At 37.0% G+C, this 25,301-nt stretch overlaps 1 protein-coding gene across 1 annotated transcript in view; it reads right to left on the reverse strand.

Moving 5' to 3' along the window:
- The window catches only part of LOC140845326 (centrosomal protein of 162 kDa-like), a 101,704-nt gene that overhangs the window by 43,414 nt on the left and 32,989 nt on the right, over positions 1-25,301 (reverse strand). The window contains 11 exon segments of the mRNA XM_073219300.1: positions 3,560-3,672; positions 5,423-5,495; positions 5,790-5,857; positions 11,594-11,684; positions 11,686-11,819; positions 12,066-12,196; positions 17,266-17,524; positions 18,376-18,658; positions 22,807-22,888; positions 23,473-23,592; positions 23,595-23,663. Coding sequence (XP_073075401.1) covers positions 3,560-3,672; positions 5,423-5,495; positions 5,790-5,857; positions 11,594-11,684; positions 11,686-11,819; positions 12,066-12,196; positions 17,266-17,524; positions 18,376-18,658; positions 22,807-22,888; positions 23,473-23,592; positions 23,595-23,663 — 1,423 coding nt within the window.

Below are 25,301 nucleotides of genomic sequence, written 5' to 3' on the forward strand. Positions count from 1 at the left end.
TATTTGACCTGATGGTTTATAGGTCATATTGCATGATCAAAACCGAAAGTTTCTGTGATGAATGCCCTTGTACTGTTCACCATGTAAGAATTTATTCACTCTGTAAGAATTCGTTCACCATGTAAGAACTTGTTCGTTATGCTTCAGAAGATTGGAGACTGACGAGAATTAGGCTTGAGATGAATTAATGATTGTACATTGAGCATTGACCCCCCTATACTGAATTTTATTGTTGTTAACAACCATTTGATCAATAAATATGAGAGATGCCCTCTCAAAAAAAAAAAAAAAAAAAAAGCAGAGAGAAGAAAATGAGTCTGACAGATCTACCACCATTCCTATATCCCAGAAATGGATATTAGGGAATGCATTCATTTCCTAGGGCTGTCATCACAAAGCACTCTAAACTGGATAGGTTGGAACAGCAGAAGTTTATTGTCTCACAGTTCTGGAGGCCTGAAGTCTGATATCAAGTTGTCAGCCGGGCCACTGAAGGAACCAGAGAAGGATCTATTCCAGACCTTTCTCCTAGCTTCTGAAAGCTTCAGGCATTCCTTGGCTGATTAAAGACCACCTTCTCCCTGTGTCTCTTTACATCACCTTTCCTCTGTCTATGTCTGTTTCTGTGTCCAAATTTTGCTTTTTCATAATGACACAGGTCATATTGCATTAGGGCCTGCCCTAATGGCCCCGTTTTAATTTGATTACTTCTATAAAGACCGTATTTCCAAATAAGGTCACATCGTGAGATATTGCATATTAAGACTTCAGCTTATCTTTTTTGAGAGGACACAATTCAACCCATAGCAGAGGAAGAGATAGCAGTCCCTGTCTGAGACTCCACTAGCATCATCTAAGCCAAACAGATGTCCTATGAGATGCCCTTGAAAAAGTCTGGGAAATAGTGCACACAATATAAATCTCCCAAAAATTCACCACACACATTAACATTCTATAAGCTCTGAGAAACCTTGTAAAAATCCATTTAACTCAAAATTTCCCAAATTATTTAATTATCAGACTTCAGGGTTGCAGGTTTTGAAAGAAACTGAACAGCAGATGAGAAGAAAGGCACAGAACTAAAAACATGGAAAACTCATTAAATGCCAATAGAGGACAGAGGTCAGAGGAGTCCTTCAGTGACAACTGGGAGCTTTGAGTAAAAGAAAGTTCTCAATATAATTAGCTGCTGCCTGTTTAGTGGACAGGAATTCTGATGTGCTTTGTCCATATCTTCTGCTCTCAAATAGGTGTGTGCAGGGGTACCACCCTTGTGGATCTTGTTCCAGTTCTCTGGGAAAACATGTTATATGCCCTTTAAGGACTCTAGTTTCCTAGGTTTTGGGGGATGTCCTGATTTCTAATGTCACAACTTTGGAGTTAAAATTGTAGCTGTAATGGTCTTAGAGTGGGAGAACTCTCTGAGTGAGACAACAGAATTTCAGAGATATAAATAACCCAGTTATAAAAGCATTTTATCCTTTATACTTTAGATTCAAACCAGTCCTCCCACCAAACCCATTTCCGAGTCCCACTGTTTATCATAGGGAGTGCTTGTATGTGAGCATGTGCAGTAGTATGTGTAACCTACAAAGCTCTGCAAAGGTTGAGAGGCAACTTCCCTCTGCATTTGCACACACATCACACATCCTCTTTTGTATAGCTGTAGAGGTGTGGGTGACAAGGATGTGGGGTGGATACAGAGCAGGCAAAGCTTGAAGATGCAAACAGACAGAACTGAAATAACATGTTAGTACCTAGTTTCTGCAAAGGCAATCTGGGTGACTCAGTCTTCAGCGTCTTTGGCTAGAGGTGAGTCAGGTAACCTGTGAGCAACTGGGTGTTTCTTTGGCCCAGGCAAGCGTCACACTAGAGGCAATGATGAGTCTGATCTTGTATAATGAGAGAAGAATTCATGTCCAGATCGTCAGGGCTCCCTGTGCAGCTGAGGACGTTAGGGTTTGATGGTTTGTAGAGATGTGCCAGATGGGAGAAGAGGGCTCAAGTACAGAGAGAAAGAATGAGGGGGGCTGCAAAGGCTCCTTTGATTCCTCGCTGAGCACCACACTTTTCATGGCTCCACACCTTACACTCTCTCATTAGCTCTGCTTCTGAAAGCAAAGCAAACTAAAAGGTTTCCAGACACCAGAGGCAGGTGGTTCTCTCCATTTGCCTTTTTGAAGATTCCTTCTTTTTTCTTTGGAAGTCATTCTCATTTTAATGCAATAGGGAATTAAATGATTACTGAACTCTTGTCACATTTGAGTGATAAGCACATTTGAGTAACTAAAGAACCACAGAAAGTTGAATAGCTGAAGAATCATAAACTGTTTCACCTAGGAGCTCTAGATTTGGGTTATGGCTGTTGAACTCGGACAAGTCAGTTTTTCTCTCTGAGCCTCAATTTTTTAATCTGTAAAGTAGAGGGGATAATATTATCTCTAACTGCTTACTGTCATTGGAATTGATAAATCCTATATGAATTGGTAGATCCTATATGAAAATACATTGTAAACTATAAAGTTTTATATAAAATATATTATTATTTTGCCATGAGTAAAAAGATTAGTAGTTCCACTATAAAAAAAAAAAAAAAAAAAGAAAGTTCATGACATTCATCGCTAAAGAAGTTCCTCCAATAGCAGTCCTATCTGAGTGATTAGGTATTTATGAAAATGCAAATCGGCAGTCATTTCCTAAAAGAAGGTAGTACCCTGACTTGCCCATGTTTGCAGATCTGGCCTTTTACCTAACATGTTAAAGTCGGACGGAGTAACATCCAAAAGATCTTACAGTCCAAACTATGACTCCTAAGTAGGGCTCGTGCTCCACCGACCTGCCACACTGAGCATTGGTCGACAACAACTCAGAAGTTCTCTTCCTCTGGAGAAATGCTTCACCCCACTGAGAGCCCTGCCCCACGGCCTGGGGAATATCCCCCAGCCCCTTCCTGGGGCATACCTCAGTCGGTGGTATAAAAGATGAGGGGTATAAAAGGCTGTCCCCCTTGCCTCAAGCAGAGACCAACTCTGTGGGACAGTCTGTTCTCCCAAGCTTCCGGTGAGAGCAGAATGAAACCAGTCTCCAGCTGAGACCATATGCTTACTTGCCTTCCCCCCCCCCACCCCATCTTGCTTCTCTTACTCCCTTTCTCCTGAATGTTATCCACTAGGAGATGGAATCCCCTCCTCAGGCTCTACTACTGTGGTATGGAACCTCTCCTAAGACATTATGTGATATTGTATGACACATACTTTTTATTATTGTTAATCCCATGGTTCCTTAGGAAATGTTAAGCATCTCAGGCTTAATGACTGATCAAGAAGAATACTGTATATTCAGTTTCCTAAAACTGATAATCAAACTCAAATATGAATAGGCTGAAAATACCAAGGTATCCACTAGTCATTTAATACTAAGACAAACCCACTGAATATTAAAATATAAAAGTTACAAAACTATAAATCTTCATTCTTAGTAAAAATAAATGTATTCTTAATATAATAATAAAACACTTAGAAATAGTCTGTTTGGTTCTAAGAATTTAAAAAGGACTTACTTTAAGGAAGCTAACTCGCTGAATAAACCCTGGTTTTCCTTGAACATTCGCTCCTCATTTTTCTTGTTTTGTTCTTGGAGATCTTTCACTTGATTATACAGTCTTTCATTTTCCTTCATAAATAGAAAATCACATATAGTTAAAAGTTGCTAGTACTTATAAAACATAAGTATATATGCTCACAACAGCTATATCCTTTAAACATTTTTAAAGTCTTTTAAATTTTTCAGTTTTTCAGTAAGCAAAATCTTTTTCAAACTACTTATATCATCTCAGAAAAAAAGTTTTACCTGAAAACAATTCTTTCCAAAATGTTTTCTTGGAAAAAAAGGTTGCAAAAATGCTCAGAGTCAAAGGGCCTTATGTCAGTGTTTGCACATTTCACAGGAGTAAGTGGGTGAGTGGCTGTAGGAATAAGCACATTCTGACTGTGGGGACCAGGGGTGGAAAGGCCGGGGGGACTATCTGCACCCTCTTTTTTCTGTTTCTGGCTTGGCTTCCCACAATGAAGAAAATGAAGAAATTGGTTATAGTCACAGTGGGCGTTCATGTTTCTGGAACTTTCTGTGACCAGACTTAGAGACTGGATATTTCTGAAAATGTCAGGATGAGGGAGAGCAAGGACTAGACCCAGTTTACCCTCAGCCTTGAGTGACTCAAACTGAGATCAGAAAGTACCAATCTGTGCTAAGGTGCTCTGGGTTATTAACCTCTTTAAGAACCTGATGAAAATCAAGGACCTTTGAAGATCTAATGAAAACCATGCACTATCTCACTGTATCTGGCCTAATGCCTGGCAGATGATCTGTGCTTAATATTTGTAGAATTAGTGAAAACCAGAAAAAAATATAAATATATACACAGATACATAAATTTTGTGTTATCTTTGTGGGAGAGGGTAGCTAGCATGTTAATGGGTCTGTGAAATCCTTAAAAATGCATGTTCTAAATGGCATGATCAGAATGGCGGACAAAGGGTATGGAAGATTCTCACAAACTTCAGGGCAATGTGTCTTTTAAAATCAGTACTCCACAGGTAATAAATGTAATCACTGACACTGGAATGCTTTCTCTGGATGTTCCTGGAAGACAATGCTTGTTATTGACAGGCTTGATTCTTAGGCTATGCTGTCAAAGGAGAAAAAGATGAGAGAGAAAGGGAGGGATTTAAAAAAAAAGGGAGTGGTGGGGAAGAAACTGAGATGAAATCTCAGGCTAGAGATCACTAAATCTGTCCTGGCCAACTGTCAGGTCAACATCACCAAGGATCCGTCACGGTTCGCAAATGTCTGCCTTCTGCAGGACACAAAGATTTTCTCTAATTCATTTTTCACTCATAGTGCAAATGCCAATTGATTTCAGATTTGTATTTCTGAATATATCAAAACCTTCCACTGAAAAGTGTTATAGAAAACTAAAGAAAATTGGGATAGTTTTAAGGAAATGGCTATTTAAAAAAACAGGCAACATTCATTAGCTAGTTACTGTGTGCCAGGCACTAAGAGGTTGGTTTGCACTGTCTTATTTTCATTTCACAAACTCCTTATGAGGCACCTATTACTCTCATCATACCCAATATCACAAATGAGGAAACTGGGTTATATGAAAGTTAAAGTGATTTGCCCAAGGCTGCACAGCAAGTGGTGGAGCTAAGACCAAATGAGATTCTTTGAATGCAAACCCATGCTCTTAACCACTTGAATTCTGTTCATGAAAAAGTTCAGACTAGTCAAATTATTGCTTCCTCATATTTGCCAGAATTGCCATTACCTGTTAAATGAGCACAGGAATACTTTAATATGCTTAGTTTTATAACCAAAGGATCTCAAGAACAAATTCTTCTTTTGCGAAGAGTCACCTTACCTGTTGATATCCCTGAAGGAGTGTCTCCTGTTCTTGTATTTCTTTTTGGATTTGCTTCAGTTTTTCTTCAGTTGTTTTTTCAAAATGTAACCACCTCTGTTTTTGGTCAATGGATCAATGACCAAAAACAGAGATCAAGCAATATATGGAGACAAATAAAAACAACTCAACACCCCAAAACATATGGGATACAGTGAAGGCAGTTCTAAGAGGAAGTTATACTGCAATCAATACAGGCCTACCTCAAGAAAAAACAATCCCAAACAGTCTAACCTACAGTTAATGAAGCTAGAAAAAGAACAAATGAGGCCCGAAGTCAGTAGAAGGGACATAATAAAGATCAGAGCAGAAATAAATAAAATTGAGAACAGGATCAGTTGTTTCTTCAAAATGTAACCACCTCTGTTTTTTGTTTGTTTTTTCAAAGTTACTTAACTTTGAGAAAATGTAAAAATTGTTTTTTCATTTGGAAGGAAATGATTGAGAAGTGAGGAACAGTAAGAAAACTCAAAGTGCAAAGGCCTAATACTACCTTATAACCACTATGGAATTAACATAATCATAGTTAAATAATATGAATAGAAACATCTGAAATGGAGTCAGGAATGTCAAAGGGCCCTAAAATAAGGCTGAGAGGCCTTGGGGAAGTTGGTCTTATGCACGTCCATAACTAGATGGAACATGAATTTCTGCACTGTGCTAACTAGAAGTGGCTACGTCCTGTTGCAGTCTCAGAATGAGGCTTATTTTGCTGAACTCCAATCTAGCAACTAACACAGTGATCTATCCTATATGGAGCAAAACTAGTTATTTTGCCTAGGCCATTATAACTCTTTCTATACAACTTACCTAAGACTGCTTTTCTTTTTTTGAATAAAACTGTCTTTCAACACCAAGACATATAATAATTAAAATGGTAAAGATCAAGGACAAGGAGAGAGTATTAAAAGTGGCCAGAGTGAGAAAAACGATCAAGTAAAAAGGAAAGCACATCAGGCTATCTGCAGACTTCTCAGCAGAAACCTTATAGGCCAGAAGGGAGGGGGCATGATATATTTAATGCAATGAAACAGAAGGGCCTCGAACAAAGAATAATGTATCCAGCAAGATTATCATTTAAATTTGAAGCAGGGATTAAACACTTTCCAGATATGTAAGAGTTGAGGGAATTTACATCCCATAAACCATCCTCCACAGCATATTTTAAAGGGACTGCTATAGATGGAAGTGCTCCTAAGGCTAAATAACTGCCATCAGAGAAAATAAAACCACAGTAAAGGAAGTAGACCAGTTAATTACAAAGCAAATGCAAAATTGAATCAACTCCACAAAGTTAGTCAAGGGATACCCAAAGAGTACAGAATAGGATACCTAATATGTAAAGACTGGAGGAGGAAAAAGAAGAAGGGGGTAAAAAATGAACCTTTAGATTGTGTTTGTAATAGGATAATAAGCGAGTTAAGAAAGACTGTTAGATAGTAAGGAAACTGCCCTTGAACCATTGGTAACCACAAATTTGAAGCCTACAATGGCAATAAGTACATATTTATTGACAATCACCCTAAATGTAAATGTACTGAATGCACCAATAAAAAGACACAGAGTTACAGATTGGATAAGAAAACAAGACCCATCTATATGCTGCCTACAAGACACTCACTTCAAACCCAAAGACATACACACAGACTGAAAGTAAAGGGATGGTTAAAAGATAATTCATGCAAAAAATAGGGAGAAAAAATCAGGAGTAGCAGTACTTATGTGAGACAAAATAGATTTCAAAACAAAGAAAGCAGTAAGAGACAAAGAAGGACATCACACAATGATAAAGGCATCAGTCCAACAAGAGGATATAACCATTATAAATATCTATGCACCCAATATAGGAGTACAGGCACACCTAAATATGTGGAACAAATACTAACAGAATTAAAGGGGGAAACAGAATGCAATGCATTCATTTTAGGAGACTTTAATACACCACTCACTCCAAAAGACAGATTAATCAGACAGAAAAAATGTAAGGAGACAGAGGCAATAAACAATGCATTAGAACAGATGGTCCTAACAGACATCTACAGAACTCTACACCCAAAAGTAATAGGATACACATTCTCCTCAACTGTACATGGAATATTTTCAAGAACACATCATATACTAGGCCACAAAAAGAGCCTCAGTAAATTCAGAATGATTGAAATTAGGCCACTCAGCTTCTTAGACCACAAGGGAATGAAACTAGAAATAAATTATGCAAAGAAAACAAAAAAGCCCAGAAACACATGGAGGCTTAATCATGTGCTTCTAACTAATCAATGGATCAATGACCAAAAACAGAGATCAAGCAATAATATGGAGACAAATAAAAATAACTCAACACTCCAAAACATATGGGATACAGTGAAGGCAGTTCTAAGAGGAAATTATACTGCAATCAATACAGGCCTACCTCAAGAAAAAACAATCCCAAACAGTCTAACCTACAGCTAATGAAGCTAGAAAAAGAACAAATGAGGCCCGAAGTCAGTAGAAGGGACATAATAAAGATCAGAGCAGAAATAAATAAAATTGAGAAGAATAAAACCACACACAAAAAAATCAATGAAAGCAGGAGCCAGTTCTTTGAGAAAATTAACAAAATAGTCTAGCCAGACTTATCAAGAAAAAAGGAGTGTATAAACAAAAACAGAATCAGGAGAAAGGAAAAATCACTATGGACACCATGGAAATATAAAGAATTATTAGAGAATATTATGAAAAATTATATCATAACAAACTAGACAACCTAGAAGAAGTGGACAACTTTCTAGAAAAATACAACCTTCCAAGACTGACCCAGGAAGAAACAGAAAGTCTGACAGACCAATTACCAGTAATGGAATTGAACTGGCAATCAAAAAACCCCCAACAAAAATCCATCATCAGATGGCTTCACAGCTGGATTTTACCAAATATTTAAAGAGGGGCTAATACTCACCCTATTTAAAGTATTTCAATAAGTAGAACAGGAGGGAATACTTTCAAACTCATTCTATGGAGCCATCATCACTCTAATACCAAAATGAGAGAAAGGTACCACAAAAAAAGAAAATTACAGACAAATATCCCTGATGAAAACAGATGCAAAAATCCTCAACAAAATATTAGCAGAATGTTTTGAATTCAAAAATACATAAAAAAGATCACCCATCATAATCAAGCAGATTTATTCCAGGGATGAAAAGATGGTACAATATTTGAAAGTCAATCAACATCATCCACCACATCAAGAAAAAGAAGGACAAGAATCACATGATCATGTCAATAGACACTGAAAAAGCATTTGACAAAATTCAACATCCATTCATAATAAAAACTCTCAACAAAATGGGTAGGGAGGGCAAGTATCTCAACATAATAAAGGCCATATATGATAAACTCAGAGCCAACATCATACTTAACCACCAAAAGCTTAAAGCTTTTCCTCTAAGATAGGGAACAAGAAAGATAAGGATGGCCACTCTCACTTTCATTCAACATAGTACTAGAGGTCCTAGCCATGGCAATCAGACAACAAAAAGAAAAAAAATGCACCCAGATTGGTAAGGAAGAAGTTAAACTGTCACTGTTTGCAGATGATATGATATTGTACATAAAAAACCCTAAAGAATCCACTCCAAAACTACTAGAACTAATAACTGAATTCAGTAAAGTTGCAGGATACAAAATTAATACACAGAAAGCTGTTGCATTTGTATATACTAATGATGAACTAGCATAAAAAGAAATCAGAAAAAGAATTCTATTTACAACTGCATCAAAAAGAATAAAATAGCTAGGAATAAACCTAACCAAGGAGGTGAAAGACCTATATACCCTGAAAACTGAAAGACACCTATGAGAGAAATTAAAGAAAAAAAACAATAAATGGACAGGAAGAACTAATATTGTCAAAATGGCCATCCTGCCTAAAGAAATCTACAGATTCAATGCAATCCTAATAAAATACCAAAAGCATCCTTCAATGAACTAGAACAAATAGTTCTAAAATTCATATGGAACCACAAAAGACCCCAAATAGCCAAAGCAATCCTGAGAAGGAAGAACAAAGCTGGGGGGATTATGCTCCCTAACTTAAAGCTTTACTACAAAGCCACAGTAATCAGAGCAGTTTGGTACTGGCACAAGAACAGATTCATAAATCAATGGAACAGAAGAGAGAGCCTAGATATAAACCCACACATAAATGGCCAATTAATATACAATAACGGAGTTATGGATATACAGTGGGGAAATGTCAGCCTCTTCAACAACTGGTGTTGGCAAAACTGGACAGCTACATATAAGAGAATGAAAGTGGATTACTGTCTAACTATACAAAAAAAGTAAACTTGAAATGGATCAAAGACCTTTATGTTACTCATGAAACCATAAAACTCACAGAAGAAAACACAGGCAAAAATCTCTTGAATATAAACATGAGCAACTTTCTCCTGAACACATCTCCTTGGGCAAGGGAAACAAGCAAAAATGAGCAAATGGAACTACATCAAACTAAAAAGCTTGTGTACAGCAAAGGACACCATCAGTAGAACAAAAAGGCATCCTACAGTATGGGAGAATATATTCATAAATGACATATCTGATAAGGGCTTAACATCCAAAATATATAAAGAGCTCACATGCCTCAATACCCAGAAAGCAAATAACCCAATTAAAAAATGGGCAGAGGATATGAACAGACACTTCTCCAAAGAAGAAATTCAGATGGCCAACAGGCACATGAAAAGATGTTCCACATTGCTAATTATCAGGGAAGTTCAAATTAAAACCACAATGAGATATCACCTCACACCAGTTAGGATGGCCAACATCCAAAAGACAAGAATCATTAAATACTGGAGGGGATGTGGAGAAAGCGGAACCTTCCTACACTGCTGGTGGGAATGTAAATTATTTCAGCCATTGTAGAAAGTAGTATGGAGGTTCCTCAAAAAACTAAAAATAGAAATACCATTTGACCCAGGATTTCCACCCTTAGAATTAACCTGAAAAAACAAGATCCCTGATTCAAAAAGACATATGCACCCTTATGTTTATCGTAGCACTATTTACAATAGCCGAGATATGGAAGCAATGTAAGTGTCCATCAGTAGATGAATGGATAAAGAAGATATGGTACATATACACAGTGGAATATTATTCAGCCATAAAAAGAAAAGAAATGCTATCATTTGCAACAGCATGGATGGATCTAGAGGGTACTATGTACTATGCTCAGTAAGATAAACCAGGCAGAGAAAGACAAGTACTAAGTGATTTCACTCATTGGTGGAGTGTAACAACAAAGCAAAACTGAAGGAGCAAAACAGCAGCAGACTCACAGACTCTAAGAAGGGACTAGTGGTTACCAAAGGGGAGGGCTGGGGGATGGCGGGTGGGGAGGGAGGGAGATGGGGATCGAGGGGCATTAGTATTAGCACACGCAGCATAGGCAGGTCATGGGGAAGGCAGTATAGCACGGAGGAGACAAGTAGTGACTCTAGCATCTTATTACAGACGGTGACTGCAATGGGGTTGGGGGGGACTTGATAATATGGGTGAATGTTGAAGCTACAATATTACTCATGTGAAACCTTCATAAGACTATATTTCAATGATACTTTAAAAAACAAAACAAAACTGTCTTTCTTCACATCCCTCAGAGCACATTTCAGGCTCTTCCTGAATCTGTTTCCCAGATTGAAATTCCTAAAGACCCCAAATAAAATTCTGGTTTGCTTTTCAGCCCCAGTTCTTTCTTCTTGCACACGAGTGCTGTTCTGTGCTGACGGTTTTGGTGACGGAAGTGACTCAGAAATGCTATATAGTGTCATTCTCTGAATCTTGACCTTCTATAGCATTTCTTACCGAAATTTTTTCTTCTTGAAGGTCAAGGGAACTAAGGGATTTATTTTCAAAAAGGACTGCTAACAGAAGAAAGCTATGAAAAAGAGCCCACTTAAATTTTTATCTTTTCCCCATGGGATCGATGTAGGCTCTTCTGTGAGGAGGCGCTCAGGAACGTGTTCTTGTCTTACACAGCGGATACATCACGTCAGCAACTCCAGGAACAAAGGATGACAGTGCATTTAGCAGGAAGTTCTAGTTCTTTTTTAATCAATAAAAAGGAAAAAGAGGTATGTCTAGTACCTTGGCTTGAAGAATATAATTGTCTTGATTCAGTTTGAAGAGCTCCTTCTCTTGTTGTCTGTTTAGTTCTTCCATCTTATTTTCCAGCTCTCTCCTTTTCTGAGAATGTGACTTTAATTTGGTCAATTAGGGCTTGTGCCCCCCTCCATTTTTCCTCTGCTTCCTGAACTCTTTTAAACATAATTAGTTCTGTCTCCTTTATCCCACCATGGCATCCTGAAGAATCCTTTTAAGGAAGAGCATTACTTCATTGTAGCAGATTTACATATTAGATTCAAACACAGGTGGTTAGGAAAAAAAAAAACCCCAAATGATACGGTTCTATGTAAGAAAACCAATGCCCAATATGAGTGATTAGGATATCACTCTTGATACAAAAGAAACTTCATGTATTTCATTATTTATAATTCAGTTTTGACATAATTATAGAACATAAAAAATTATGAATATTCTTTGAAAATCCAATACCTACATTCCGAGACTGAACACAGGACCCTGTTTCTGCAGGATGTGCAGACTTCTCAGGAGTCAGGCAGCTTTGAGTTTGGGGAGCTGGTCTACCTGAAGCTGCAGGCTTGAGGAGTTTTGTCCCAGATAAGATTTCTAAACAAAATTGAATGTGTATTCAGCAATTACATAGCAGTAAGCACTAATATGCTGGAACACTAAGTTAAATGAGGATCTCAGGGTAGGCTGATGTCTAACACTCCAACACAGCTGCTTCACTGTACTCAGAAGTGCTGCCCATTCTACTCAATGCTGGCACAGAAGGCTAATTGACCCAAGATTCATGTCAAGTGACAAATGGAGTAAATAAATGTGAGGAGGATGTGGATTGGGATCATTTCAGGCTTTACTGTTTTTAAATGTTATTCACATGTTCACAGCAATAACAAATAAGAATATCTAAATGATGACTCAAAAACCAGATAACTTTATGAAGCATTTTAGTTAATATTAACTATGCTTTCAAAGCACATTTTTTAATAAATAATGTATATCAAGTACAGTATCAATGGAATAATACAAATTGCGTGGAAACTTCATAATGGCTAGTCTATATCTGATTTAAAGATAAAATTACAGTACTATTATAATACCTTGAAAATATGTATTATTTAGAAAAAATGTGATTAATGTATATTATGGTCAAATTTCCAGCTTTTAAAGTACTTTGTAAATTCCCAAATAGGAATAATTCTAAAGCCAATAAATTACTCATTTAATCAAAAAAAAAAGTTTAAGGTAAATACCTAGAAGAGATCTTGAGGCCCACATTCAAGTACTACAGGTTCTGAGCTGTACACTCAGTAAAACTTAACTGCTTTAGAGGTAAATGAAGAGTTTGAAATTTATATTTTTAATGTAATTTCTTCAAGACACTAACTTTTTAGAAGTAAAATTTGCTTTTTCATTAAAAGTGAAATAATGGTTATTAAAGATTTGGAAAGTATAGTAAAGTCAAAAGGAGAAACAAGTCACCTCACCCAAAGATTTCTTTCTAATCTTCTGTGCGGACACGGGGAGATTTTCCTTAGAGTGTTATCATCATGTTTAATGGGACTGTTTGATGTAGGTTTTCTCAAGGAATTTCTTAAAGCGTTCATAAAGAAACCAGTTTTGAGTCACTGTAAAAGCAGGTGTTAATCATTCCAATTCACTTTAGTCCATGAATGTGGCCAGTGACAGGGGTGTGATCTGCTAGCACTGTGGTTCCCTCTAGGACATGGCAGCCAAGGGTGGCAGGTGGCTTCTGTTCGAGTTGTAGTCAGCCAGTGCTTTTTTTATCGAATTCTCCCTTCCCACGTTCTCAATTTTGATTTCTCTAAAGTAATTATTTCAATAATGCTACAGGGACAGTATCTTTTCTTTATACATGAAGAAAATTTTCTTGGCTATAAATTCCAAGCATGAAAACACTGCAGAATCTGGAACCCATGAGCCCTTCTTGAAAAATGATGGATTAATAAGAAAGTTCAGTCAAATAAGAAATTAATCAAAATAATTCCAGTATGGAGAAGCTTTGGCTAAAGGACTAGGGAAAAGCATTCCACCTGTTTGGTAACAAGACCAAGATCTAACCTCAAAAGCTCAGGGACTCAAGGTTGCAGGAGAGAATATAATAAATATACCTTAAACAAGTAAAAATAAAACCAACAAAAATGGGTAGGAGACGTGTGAGTAGGGGATGCACACGTTTCACTGCTTTATATTTCATACAAAGGAAAACTGAAAATGTATACAATTGAAAAATGTAGTTAAAAACAACATGGTTTTGGCAACCTTTGGGGGGTTTAGATAATCTATTTTTTTAATGGAACTTTTGGGATGTAATATTTCTTAGGATGAAGTTTCTTACAGATTTAAGTAAAACTAAATCAAGTATTCTATTTAAAAAGATTTTATAAAGTATGATCCCAGTCTTATGAAATGTTCTGTCCATTTATACATATATTTGCCATTCTCCTTCCTTCATCCATGCTTACTTCTATCTGCAGATGGACATACACATGAGAAGTATAGAATGTGCACCCAGTTTGATACAACTGTTTCTGGCTCAATTATTGCCTTCTTTTTACTTATCTGTATTTTGGAATTTTTAAATAATGAGGAAGTATCTTTTGTGACAATAAATTTAGTAGTCTAAAAATAAAAACATAAGAGTTAATGGCCAAAGAAAATCAATTTAGAATAAAAAGGAAAACAACCACATAACAGGTACGGCTAGCTGCCAAACTCCTTTCTCCTTGATAAAAGAAACCTAATTTTGCCCTGAGCAACAATGTGCCCAGTTAAAAATATTCATCTCCCTGGACTCCATGCAATTGGGGGAGGACATGAGATCAAAGTTCTGGCCAATAAGATGAAAGCAAGTTTCCTCCACTGGGCTTGGGAAGTGACTATTTTCCTGAATTAAAGTTGATGATTTAACTAGCACAAACCTTTTACCTTTTGCTTCTCCTCCTGACAGGGCCTGAAGGTTGGGTAGTCATCTTATTAACAATGAAGACAAAAGTCATGGACTAAGGATTTTGTAGCAGTAAAAAAGGGATCCGATTCCTCGCACGGTTTTACCACCTCTAATTGTCTATCCCTGGCTTCTCTGATGCATGAAAAAAGCAGCCTTTTATTTGAGGACGCCCCAGTAGTCGGTCATCTTTCCCATCTTAACCAATGTTGATTCCAAGAGCATTCTCTAGACTTTCTGTACACTACTCTCTATCTGAGAGCTGCTTCTCAGACAACCCAACCTGCATAACCATCCCAAAGAAATTATAGTTCTGAATAAAACTAAAATTGTTGTGGGCAATTTTACAATGAAAAGAGATTTTTAAAATTCATACTTAATAGTCTAATGAGAAAAAGTAACTCAGTATAAAAATAATCATGGTTTATCACTGTATAATCTAAAATTTAGTGATGTGTTCTATTTTTATTTTGGTAGTCACAAACACTAACATTTTGAAATAGGGAAAAACACTCATAAAAATATTATTGTCTTCAACTATCAACCTCTACGTCATCCCCCTCTTTTCTTTTCCACCTACTGTGACATTACTTGTGTCTTCATTCTTAGTAATTTCAATATACTCACAGGTGAAACTTGCGACCCCCTGGCTTCTGGCTCCTTATACTTCTCTCCACCTAGCTACTTATGCCCACTGGCATACTCTGTGTCTTTTTCTATTACCAGTAAATCACTCCTGATTCTCAGTCTCTGGCATTTACTCTCTATCAATCCTGTCTCCCACCTCCCTGATAGCTGGATTCCAAGAACCCTTTGACCCCACTGGGACCCACAGTCTATTGTTCCTACCTGTCTCACACTGTACCACACCACTTGATGTTCCTTCTTCCTTCATTACTCAACTTAAATTCCACATACATCATTAGCCCTGTCTTCCTCCTCTCAGTTGGCAAAAAACACTCTGATCTCATCTCCTACAATCCTCTTTGCTTACTCTGCCCTAGCCACATGGGCTTCTCTGCTGTTCCTTGAACACGCCAGGCAATCTTTTGTACTTTAGGACTTCTGCACTATTTCATCTTTCTGGAATATACTTCCCCTAGTTATCCACATGGCAACTTTTTTATCTCCTACAAGTCTTTGTTCAAATGGCTCTTTTTCAATGAGGCCCACTTTGCCTACCGTATTTAAAATTGTAACCTGCTGGGCTCTACCCCTAACACTCTTGCTGTACTTTCCATTTTTCTTACATATAACATCATTTTCTTATTTATTACGCTTCTTGTTAAATGTCTGTCTCTCCTCATCAGATGAAAGTTCCACAAAGATGGGAGAGGGTAAATATCTCTGCCTATTTTGTTTACTGATGTATTGCATGGGCTTTAACTGCCTGACCAAGGTAGGTGCTCAAAAAGTATTTGTTAAATGAATGAATTTGGATAAAGTAAACCTCAAAAAATGTTGGAGGTTAATTTATCTAAAATAAATAAATAATATTAAAAACAAAATTTCCTCTTCTTGCTCCCAAAATGTACAGAATGAACACTCCTAGAACATTAATGAAACATTTTCTTACTCCTCTTTATGATTCTAAAACTGAGAAATGTTCCAGGTGCTTTTTTTAATCTTAGGTACTAGACCCAATGGATGGTTAATTTCTAATGAGTAGATGACATCACAGACAGAGGTTCCACAGAAAAGAGACACAAAAGATTTCTTAGGAGAAGGGATTAGGGGTCCCTAGGTTAAGAACAGGAGAAAAGGATGCTTGTATTAATCCTCTACAATCATATTTCTGTCTCTCCAGAATAAGCAACATCTACTCTCTGTTCTCCTTCATGCTGACAAAAATCAGCCCTAGGCTTCCCATCTCATATGCACAAGTTACCACAGCCAATACACGCCCACAAGGACAGAAGTAGTAAGTCATTGATGCCTAAATAATTTTAAATGTAGTCAAAGTGGTCCTGGAATTCACAGTTATAGGAAAAGGTCAGGAAAGATACCGTAAGCTAGAAATGAATTTCCAATAAAGGTAGCTCTCCTCATGACAAATATCACCACATAACAATGATAAAATTGGTCATTCATTCAATTTAATCACAAAAGAAAGGACAAAATGCTTCTGGTTTCCTTGCTCTCCCTTCTCCACTGGGGTCTAAAGGCAGCAGAAATGTTGGTCTGACCTGAACATTTCTATTTCTTTTAATAGCTGAATGGGCTTCTGAGTTGAATATAGTCAATATAAATGACTACATTAGGAAATAACAGAAATACTGTGATGTACACAAATGTGTATTATGTGACATGTAAAACATCCTGCCTCTCCAAGTCTATACTGAACTACTCTCCAGATAATTTCTGTATTGCAGTTTACCATTTGCATTCTGAATTGATTGTTCTTCTCTGGAAAACATTTTGGATGTTACAAAGCCAGCCAGATGAAGAGGGGTTTGAAACTCCCATCTTCTATTCACTTCCCACACTACGGATCTCACAGCAGGAGAGCCCAGAACTAATGACAAAAATCTCCTGTAAATTGAACCTTTCAGAAATGGAATGTAGTACCTTAAGATTAATCCTTCTTTATGAGTAAGGAAGGAAAGTTCACAGAAGAGAAGGAAATAGGGAGAAGAAAGAACATGGTAAGTAAACTAATACACTATATGCACAGAATTCTATTATGAAAGGAATATATGATTACCTTTTTTCCTAGTTTGATTTGATGTGGGAATGGATCTCAAGTTTTTGCTTTTCATGTCCTTTGAAGTTTTCTTTTCAAGAGTAGAAAACGTCTTGAATGGGGAACTGGGTTTGCCATAGCCTGAGCTCCTAAGTGATGCATATAGTGCACTCTGGGGTTTTCTCTTAAGTAAAGGAAGGGCACTTCCAGTCTCCTTGTATGGCACCTGTTTACCAGTTACAGCCTCTTCCTCTCCAGAGCTGAGCTGAGATCTGTAAGTCTATGCACAAGTACAAACTTCAACTATAGTTGTAAACATTTAACAGATGGCAAAACCATAATGATTACTAAAAAACAATTTACAGAAGACAAATCCCTATGTTAAAATTCTCTAAGTCTAATTCATCAGAATTTTAGTATTTTGAAGCACATCTTCAAAGTCAGTACTAAAATAAGCAAAATAATAAACAATCAGCTTGCAGAAAGCAAGATGTGTAATTTACTAGTATGAACATGGAGGAGAGCAGGGATGAGCACATTTTGAAATGACATAAAATCTTAACTCTTTTCTCTAGCTTTCTCAAGATGAATGTTTATTAACACCCTGCTTTAACTACAAGCTCTGGAGATGATTTATAATAAATGTGTAACTCAAAATTATAAAATAAAATAGAATATTGGAATCATGGAAACCATCAATCAGAACAGATCAAGAACAGAGAAAAAAGGAACAGTGAAATAAAAGTTCTCAACAGTTGAGAACAGCATTTATATAAAATGCCAACTCACATAGTAGGTGCAGAATACAGACCTACTTGGGAAAACTGAGTAAAAAGCACTAGAATGGTGAATAAATTTTATTTTCTTATACTACTCAAATCCTAGACTATGTTTACTTAAAAAAGTGAAAAATAGAAAAGATGACTTCTAAAAGAAAGCTAATGTTATAGTGGAAATTTCCAATTTGGGGACTGCAAGGTGTTATAATAAATATTGTTCACAAACATACAGGATCTATATGGAGATTAGTGTCTAATTAATTGCATTAGCTTAAGAAATAATACTTACAGACAATATTTATATAACATAATTTAACAAAATGTCAAATCTATTTAGATCATAAACACTTACTTTATTTAATTTGTCATCCTGAGGTAATAATGTAGGAGCAACAGATATCTTTTTCTTCAAAATATCAAGGTACATTTTATCTATATGTTCTTCCATAGTATTTACTCTTGGACAGCTACTTTCTATACATTTGTTTGTTGTCATTTGTAAAACCACATTCTCTTGAGTTTTGTCAAAAAATTGGTTCCCAATTTGTGGCTCTTGAGATATAACATTTGGGTTCATATTCAGGGGTGAAGGGCTAACAATTTCAGTTTCTTTTCTATCAGCCAATTTCTTACAGCTATAAAACAAAACAGTACATAGATAATGAACCCTATATGACTCCTCAAATATCAGTTTTATTAATACAATGCACACACACATAATATACATATAAATATATTTGTATTATTAACATATGATATTTAATGTATTTAATATTTGGAACTATTCAAATTAGGTCATTAATGTCAAATATATTATTTACAATTCTGGCCGAAAGTATATTCACTCACATGGTATCATATAATTGCTTTAAATTTTAGATAATTCTAATGCAGTACAATACGAGGGATGACATGAATGACTGTGAGACCTACATCAAAGCAACGCCAAACCAAGCAAGACTGAGACTGCTTCTGTGCTAGAAAAAAATATAAATTTCTAAGTGGACTTTTGGTAGTATTTTTTTATCAATAATATTTTATAAAGTCAACATGCATTTGAGGCAGGAAAAATAATTTATTCATTTCTAGAAGAAACTAAAGAAGTAACTGTTATTTATGTTAATGAGGCATGGGGTGTAAATATTAAAAACCATAAATTTCATCACAGTATAGAAAAACTTTAAAGTAGAACAGGAACATCACTAAGATTTTGAAATAAATCATTTCTGTGGTTAAAAAACACCTAAATGCAATAGAACATTTCAGACAACTGGATCTTAAAACTGTGGGAATCTCTTAAGGAAACATCCTAAATGTGGTTAAATATCAGCATATTCTGGGAGTTCCAAAAAATATAGTCATTGCTGCTTTCAAACTAATAATGGTCAATTAGATAATTTAATTTTATAATTTATAAAATGAGATTAAAAAAATTAATAGGTTACCATTTCCATAAAAGTAAGGTAGAATGGCTTTTTGGTAATTGTTAGAAGCCTTAAAGTAGCTAGAATCATTAGAAAATAAAATAATTCTTTCACTCTTTGTGGTCGCAGAACCTGACTAGATGCTCATCAAAACTTGCCTGTGCCAGTTAAACTGCATTTCCTCCCTGCCTCAAATCTGGATGGGTCCGTTTTCTAGTCCTTCCCTTTAGAATGGGAGTGCTCTGGTGACAAGAACCTAAGATACGTGTTGTTGGCTTAATGGCTGGGTTTTGGACAAGGCAGCATACGAACCAGAGGCCAGAGGGAGGCAGTGCACATGTCACAGTGGCAAACATTTGTTAAACTGTCACCTGCAATAGTTTATGAGGCAGACCACATGGCTACAGAGTCTGGGGTATCAAGGAGAAATGGCAGGAGAGAACAGCAAGTTCTTAAGTGCCAGCTACTATTAGCTACTTTTGGCAATTTACGATAAGAAAGATGAGCTCACAATAGAGTGGGCCAGTCCGAGAGAAGCAATCAAAGGGAACAGAGAGTCTAGAAACTCAGGGTTTCTTAGGTTCACTCTGTGTCTAGGTTTAAACAGTAAGATTTGGCATTGAAAATGCTATGAAAAAGCAAGATTTCATAAGACTTCTTGTTTGAAAAGAGTGATTCAGTTCCTAGGCAAAGGTCATATTAAAGGTGTCATCTTCGCACTTAAGGTTGTTATTCCAACACCAGCCAGACAGCTGCAATTAAACTGAGAGAAAATAACAGAGGGACAAGAAAGCAAAGACAGAAAGCAGGTTTAAAACACCTTTGTCTAGCAAAAAGTTGTAACTGCAGTTGTTGGCACATGGGACTTAACTTTTTGAAGGAACTGTAATGACAAAGAAACCACAACCCTACTTAAAAAAAAAAGCCAGAGACTTGTTCAGGAACTTTAACCCACCAGCAAGTAGGAAGTGACCACAGGAGGGCATCCTCCAAGATGGGCATGCCCACCCCCAAAAGCCCACTCCGGCTGCAGCCAAGGGTGACAAAATGCAAGACAAATCTGTCCCGGAGCTATACAGCTAGGTGCTATGTGGAACAATGTATTATAAGGCAGCTCCTTCTTAAGAGCAGAATAATGGCCTGATTATGGAAAATTCCCAACTTCAAAGTAGGAGGTCTTTATAAGGTCTTTCCAGTGGATTCTGAAGTTGCATTACTGACTGCATAAGGAAACCAAAATCAAAAGTTTCCTCAGAACTTCCCTTTCTGAATGGGAGTATTTGTTGCAGTTTTACATCATTGGGTGCGGGGGAGGAAGTCACTGCACAGCAGACAATGAGGAGCTAAATCAAGCCTGATGGAGAGGACTGTGCTTCACCTGGCAATCCTGGCCATTCACATGGACACAGCCCTGAATGGGACTTTGGGTTGTTTGCTTTGGGGATGGGATGAGGGGGTCTTTGTATGAAAAGAGTGAAATGCATACTTGGCTATTAGAAAGGTAGATTCTATAAAGGCTGGCTAGATGCCTAACAAACTCGTATTTCACTTTTCTTTCTGAGCACGTAAGCAAACCCCATTTTCCAGCCCTCTTGGACCTTGTTATCTGGACATACTGGTTCTTGTCAATAGAATATGAGCTGCAGGGATACAAATGATTCTGTGCTGAGGCAGCTAAAAGGAAATATTCTAAGTCATTTTTTTTTCTTTTTTTTATCAACTGGTTGGTTGAGACCATAACAACCTTAAAACCATGTGTCGATGATCGAAGTAGTCTAGGTCCCTAAATGATGGTGGAACAGAGTCCCTCCCCAGCCCCACAGACACACATATGATATGAGCAAGAAATAACTTTCTGATGATGTTAAGCTTCTGAAATTTCAACGGTTATTTGTTATAGTAGCTAGGATTGCCTACCCTACAGTTTACTAAAGAGTATTTGGATGTGTGTACTAAAGTTTATACTACTGACATTTCTATAATTATTGTTATGTCTTTAAGGTAAGTATTCTGGTTTTCAACTTCTTAACACAAGCATAAAAAACTATATTTAGAGTTCACATTACTAGCATGGTTCCACCTATGCCCACAAACACACACGATGGGTAAAGAGAATCTCTTCAGTTACACTACCAGAACCCTAAACAGCAATCCTAAGTGGGCATAACCTGCCCCTTATAAATGCCAACGAGCACTGGAGGCCAGCAGAACAGCAGACTTAGCATTCAAGTGGGTGGGCTTTAGAGTAAGCTTCGCTGCATCATTTTCTCTCAACCAGCACAAATGCAGAAACAGGGCAAGCAACACTCCAAGTGATGCACACGATGGGGATATGGTACTAGTAGGGCCTCAAAATGTGTCTGTTGAAAACACAAACGAATGAATGAATATGTGAAAGGATGATAGGCTTTTGACAGAAATATTTCAAGGAGATCAGAGAACTGACAATATATGTGATTCACAACACAGATTTCTCTGGTTTTAGCCATGTCATCTTGAGCAATTTATTTAACTTCTTTAAGCTTTATTTTTCTTATCTATGAAATGGGGATAGGATAATGATGGAATACACTTCAGGGAGCTATTCTAAGATGAAATGAAATCTAATATGGAAAGCACTTTGTACAGTAACTCGCCTACTATAAAATGTGATAAAAATGGTAGCTATCATCATCTGGTTCTGGAGAGAGCTCCACCGCTGGACTGGTTCACTTCACTTTCATCACTTGAGTAACAGAGATAAAGATGCCAGAGGGTCACATGAGATAACGGATGTGATACCCTAAGCATTACACATATGTAAAACTGTCTTACGACAAAGTTGTTGTGAGGTGCTACTCTGTGTGCTGGAGAATAACAGCAAGGTTCCACAGGTTTCCTTTAAAGGGCACTGGAGCGGGAGCATTTCCAAGACGCCCATTACTCTTGTGACCAAAGACTCACCTTGTGAGCTACTGGCTGGTCTGTGACTAAGTGTAAAATGAGCTGGTTTATAAAGAAGGAAATCTATGACTCATATACGGAAGAAAATTCATGTTCCCTCTCACTGTTCAAATCAACTATCCAAGATATGTAAAGCTGAAAGGATTTTGTTTTTCAGTGAAAAGCTTTAAGACTACTTAATGGTAGCAACTTTTTTGGTAGCATCAGCCTTTTGTTTTAATTTTAGCATTAGAAGAATTTTGATGAACTAAGTGAGGACTAATAAAGAAAGCAGTGACTCACAGGTAGACTCATACAAGCTTCCCATTTATTAATCATTCACTAGGAATGATTAACTAGAACAAATGACTCTAAAATTTTTCAGTGACAAGGCAATAAACAAACAAACTGTACAATTCATTCCAAAAAACTCATACCTGACAGGTTGTAAGTCAAAACCACTGACTCCAAAGGAATTTATTTTCATAGGTTTCATCAGCTCCTCTACTGTGGGCAGATCTAAGAGGGGAAAAAAGTTAGAACAGCAACCAAAAATGTTTTGTAAATTGCTAAATTTTATGTCACCACCAAAATTACATTTTCTGATTGACACACTTAGCAAAATGTCATTAATAATAAGCCCCGTTTCCCACTGTAAACTTGCTTGTACCAAAAAAGAAAAAAAACCTCCTTTGATGTTTACATTTGAAATGCATATGCGTATGTACTTGATAGATCTATACCATTTATGTATGGAATATCTAAATATTAAATGTATGTATATGGGTGTATCCACACACTATCTCTTTCTCTGTTCTCTGTTCAAAAAGTAACTCTGTTCAAAAAGTAACTTCGGTACATGTACATGGAAAAGGGTAAAAAAATTGAAAACACTTAAGTGATTTCTTCATTTGGTCAAGGCAATTGGAGGAATAATTGAAATTTTATCCCATGTTTAACTTCACAGTTAAAACAATGATTCCAGATTTCATTTGAACCCTTTAAATAAATTCCGAGATGAGAAACAATCATTACAGAAACTGTATTTAAATTACACTACACTGGAAACTGTTCAGAGAGAGTCTCAATAAATCAACTTTTACCAGATTCTGTAGTAGAGATGTGTTTAGGGGACTCTCTATCTTCCTGAGGATGATCTTTCACTGAGCTCTTGGCGTTCTCCCCTGCACTGCTCCCAAGTCCTTCCTCCCCTGCGTCCCCCCAGAATGGGCTAGATGGTAATAGGCCTGATGCAAAGCTTCAATGTCACTGCTGCTTCGCCCACAAGAAACAGCTGTTGAAATATAAATGTGATCTACAGCATAATCACACAAATACATGAGAAATGTAAAACTCTAATATTATCCCTTAATCTGTTAGGAATGGTAAACAAGGCAATAGGACAAGGCTGATATAAATACAAACATTGGTAATACGCAGCATAGCCTACCAGTATGACATCACAGCAGGCTCAGTGTGTCAAGAGCCTGACCTGACAAGGTAACTATAAAATCTAACCCCAGGAGTTATTGCCGTCTCTTCCTACTACGCTTAATCAACCCCTCTACGTGGGACAAAACGTCCTAAATCTCCCAAACTGACATAATCTTCCAAGAACTCTCTCTCCCTTACCATTATCACTCACACTCTCTTTCCCTTCCTATCTTTCTCTCTCTCTCTCTCTGCTTTCCTGTGCCACACAGCATCTTGTAGTCTGCATTTCTCCAGCTGAAATTCACTCCTCTAACTTTACGATCCAATTTCTTCTTCTCTTCAGCCCTGCAGAGACATCTGACACTGCCCCCTACCTGGGGCTCTTCCTTCTGCACACGTTCTTCTCCTTGTTCTTCCCACTACTGTTTCTCCACCTTTTATGGTCAGTGACTGATCTCAGGGCTCCACCTTTAGCCCCCTCCTAAAAAGCTCTCATTTACTTTGTTTTTGGCCAGGCTAATTTCAACAAGACCCTTAGCTTAACTATTACCCATGTGCTCATGACTCCCAAATCTGTCTTTTGTCCTTTTTTCTGAATATTAAACTTTCTAACAGACATTTAGATTGTTAAGGAAATCATATTTAACATATCCCCAATTGAATTAATTATATTCCCCAACAAAACCTGCTCTCCAGTACCTCGTTTTGGCTGATGGCATCACTATTCACCCAGTCAGCCAGATAAGAAGGCTGATGCCATGGTTACTTCACTCACCCCTCCTTCCCTATTGAGCTCCTCTGCTACATACCAACTGATAAATAAATTCTGGAAAAAAGAATTCAAATAACCTAATGACAATAATGATTTAAGATTTTTATGAGTTATTTTCTTACTCATTTTGTACCTTTCATTACTAACAGTGGAATTTTCAGAATTAGAGAAAAGAATACAAGAGTCATAGAAAAGTGGAAAAAAAGAACAGAAACAGGGTGACCAGCCTACTTTTCTCTTGATACCCACGGTCAATTTTAGTGCTTAAAATATAATACACATCCTCCTCTTCCTCTGTATAAGTTGTAACTTGCACAGTATACACTTCTGAGAGGATATTTCCAACTCTAAACATAAGAGGTCGCCAAGTGCCACATATAAGACTGTGTTTAAGAATGCTTTGCAATGGGATATCCTTCTATCTAATGTTTCAGGTTACCACTGCTATTTGAAGCACACCCAATAAATATGATTTGCTTAAATAAATTAAAAACAAAAGAGTAGGGACACTGTTAGAGAAGAATCACTAAGACTTAGGTGGCAGGGATTTTCAGTTGGATCTGAGGAAGAAGATCTTGCCTGCTAAGGTGAGCCTAACTTTCCCCCTAAACCATCCATCAGACCCAGAGTAGCATGACTGAGGGAGAAAATTAATCTTTATGAAAAAAGAAAAAAGGCACAAGGTGTTTTTTTCTCCTCTACAGAAATAGCACAATACTTAAGTAT

This window comes from Manis javanica, chromosome 13 (assembly GCF_040802235.1).
Source record: "Manis javanica isolate MJ-LG chromosome 13, MJ_LKY, whole genome shotgun sequence".
Taxonomy (NCBI): domain Eukaryota; kingdom Metazoa; phylum Chordata; class Mammalia; order Pholidota; family Manidae; genus Manis; species Manis javanica.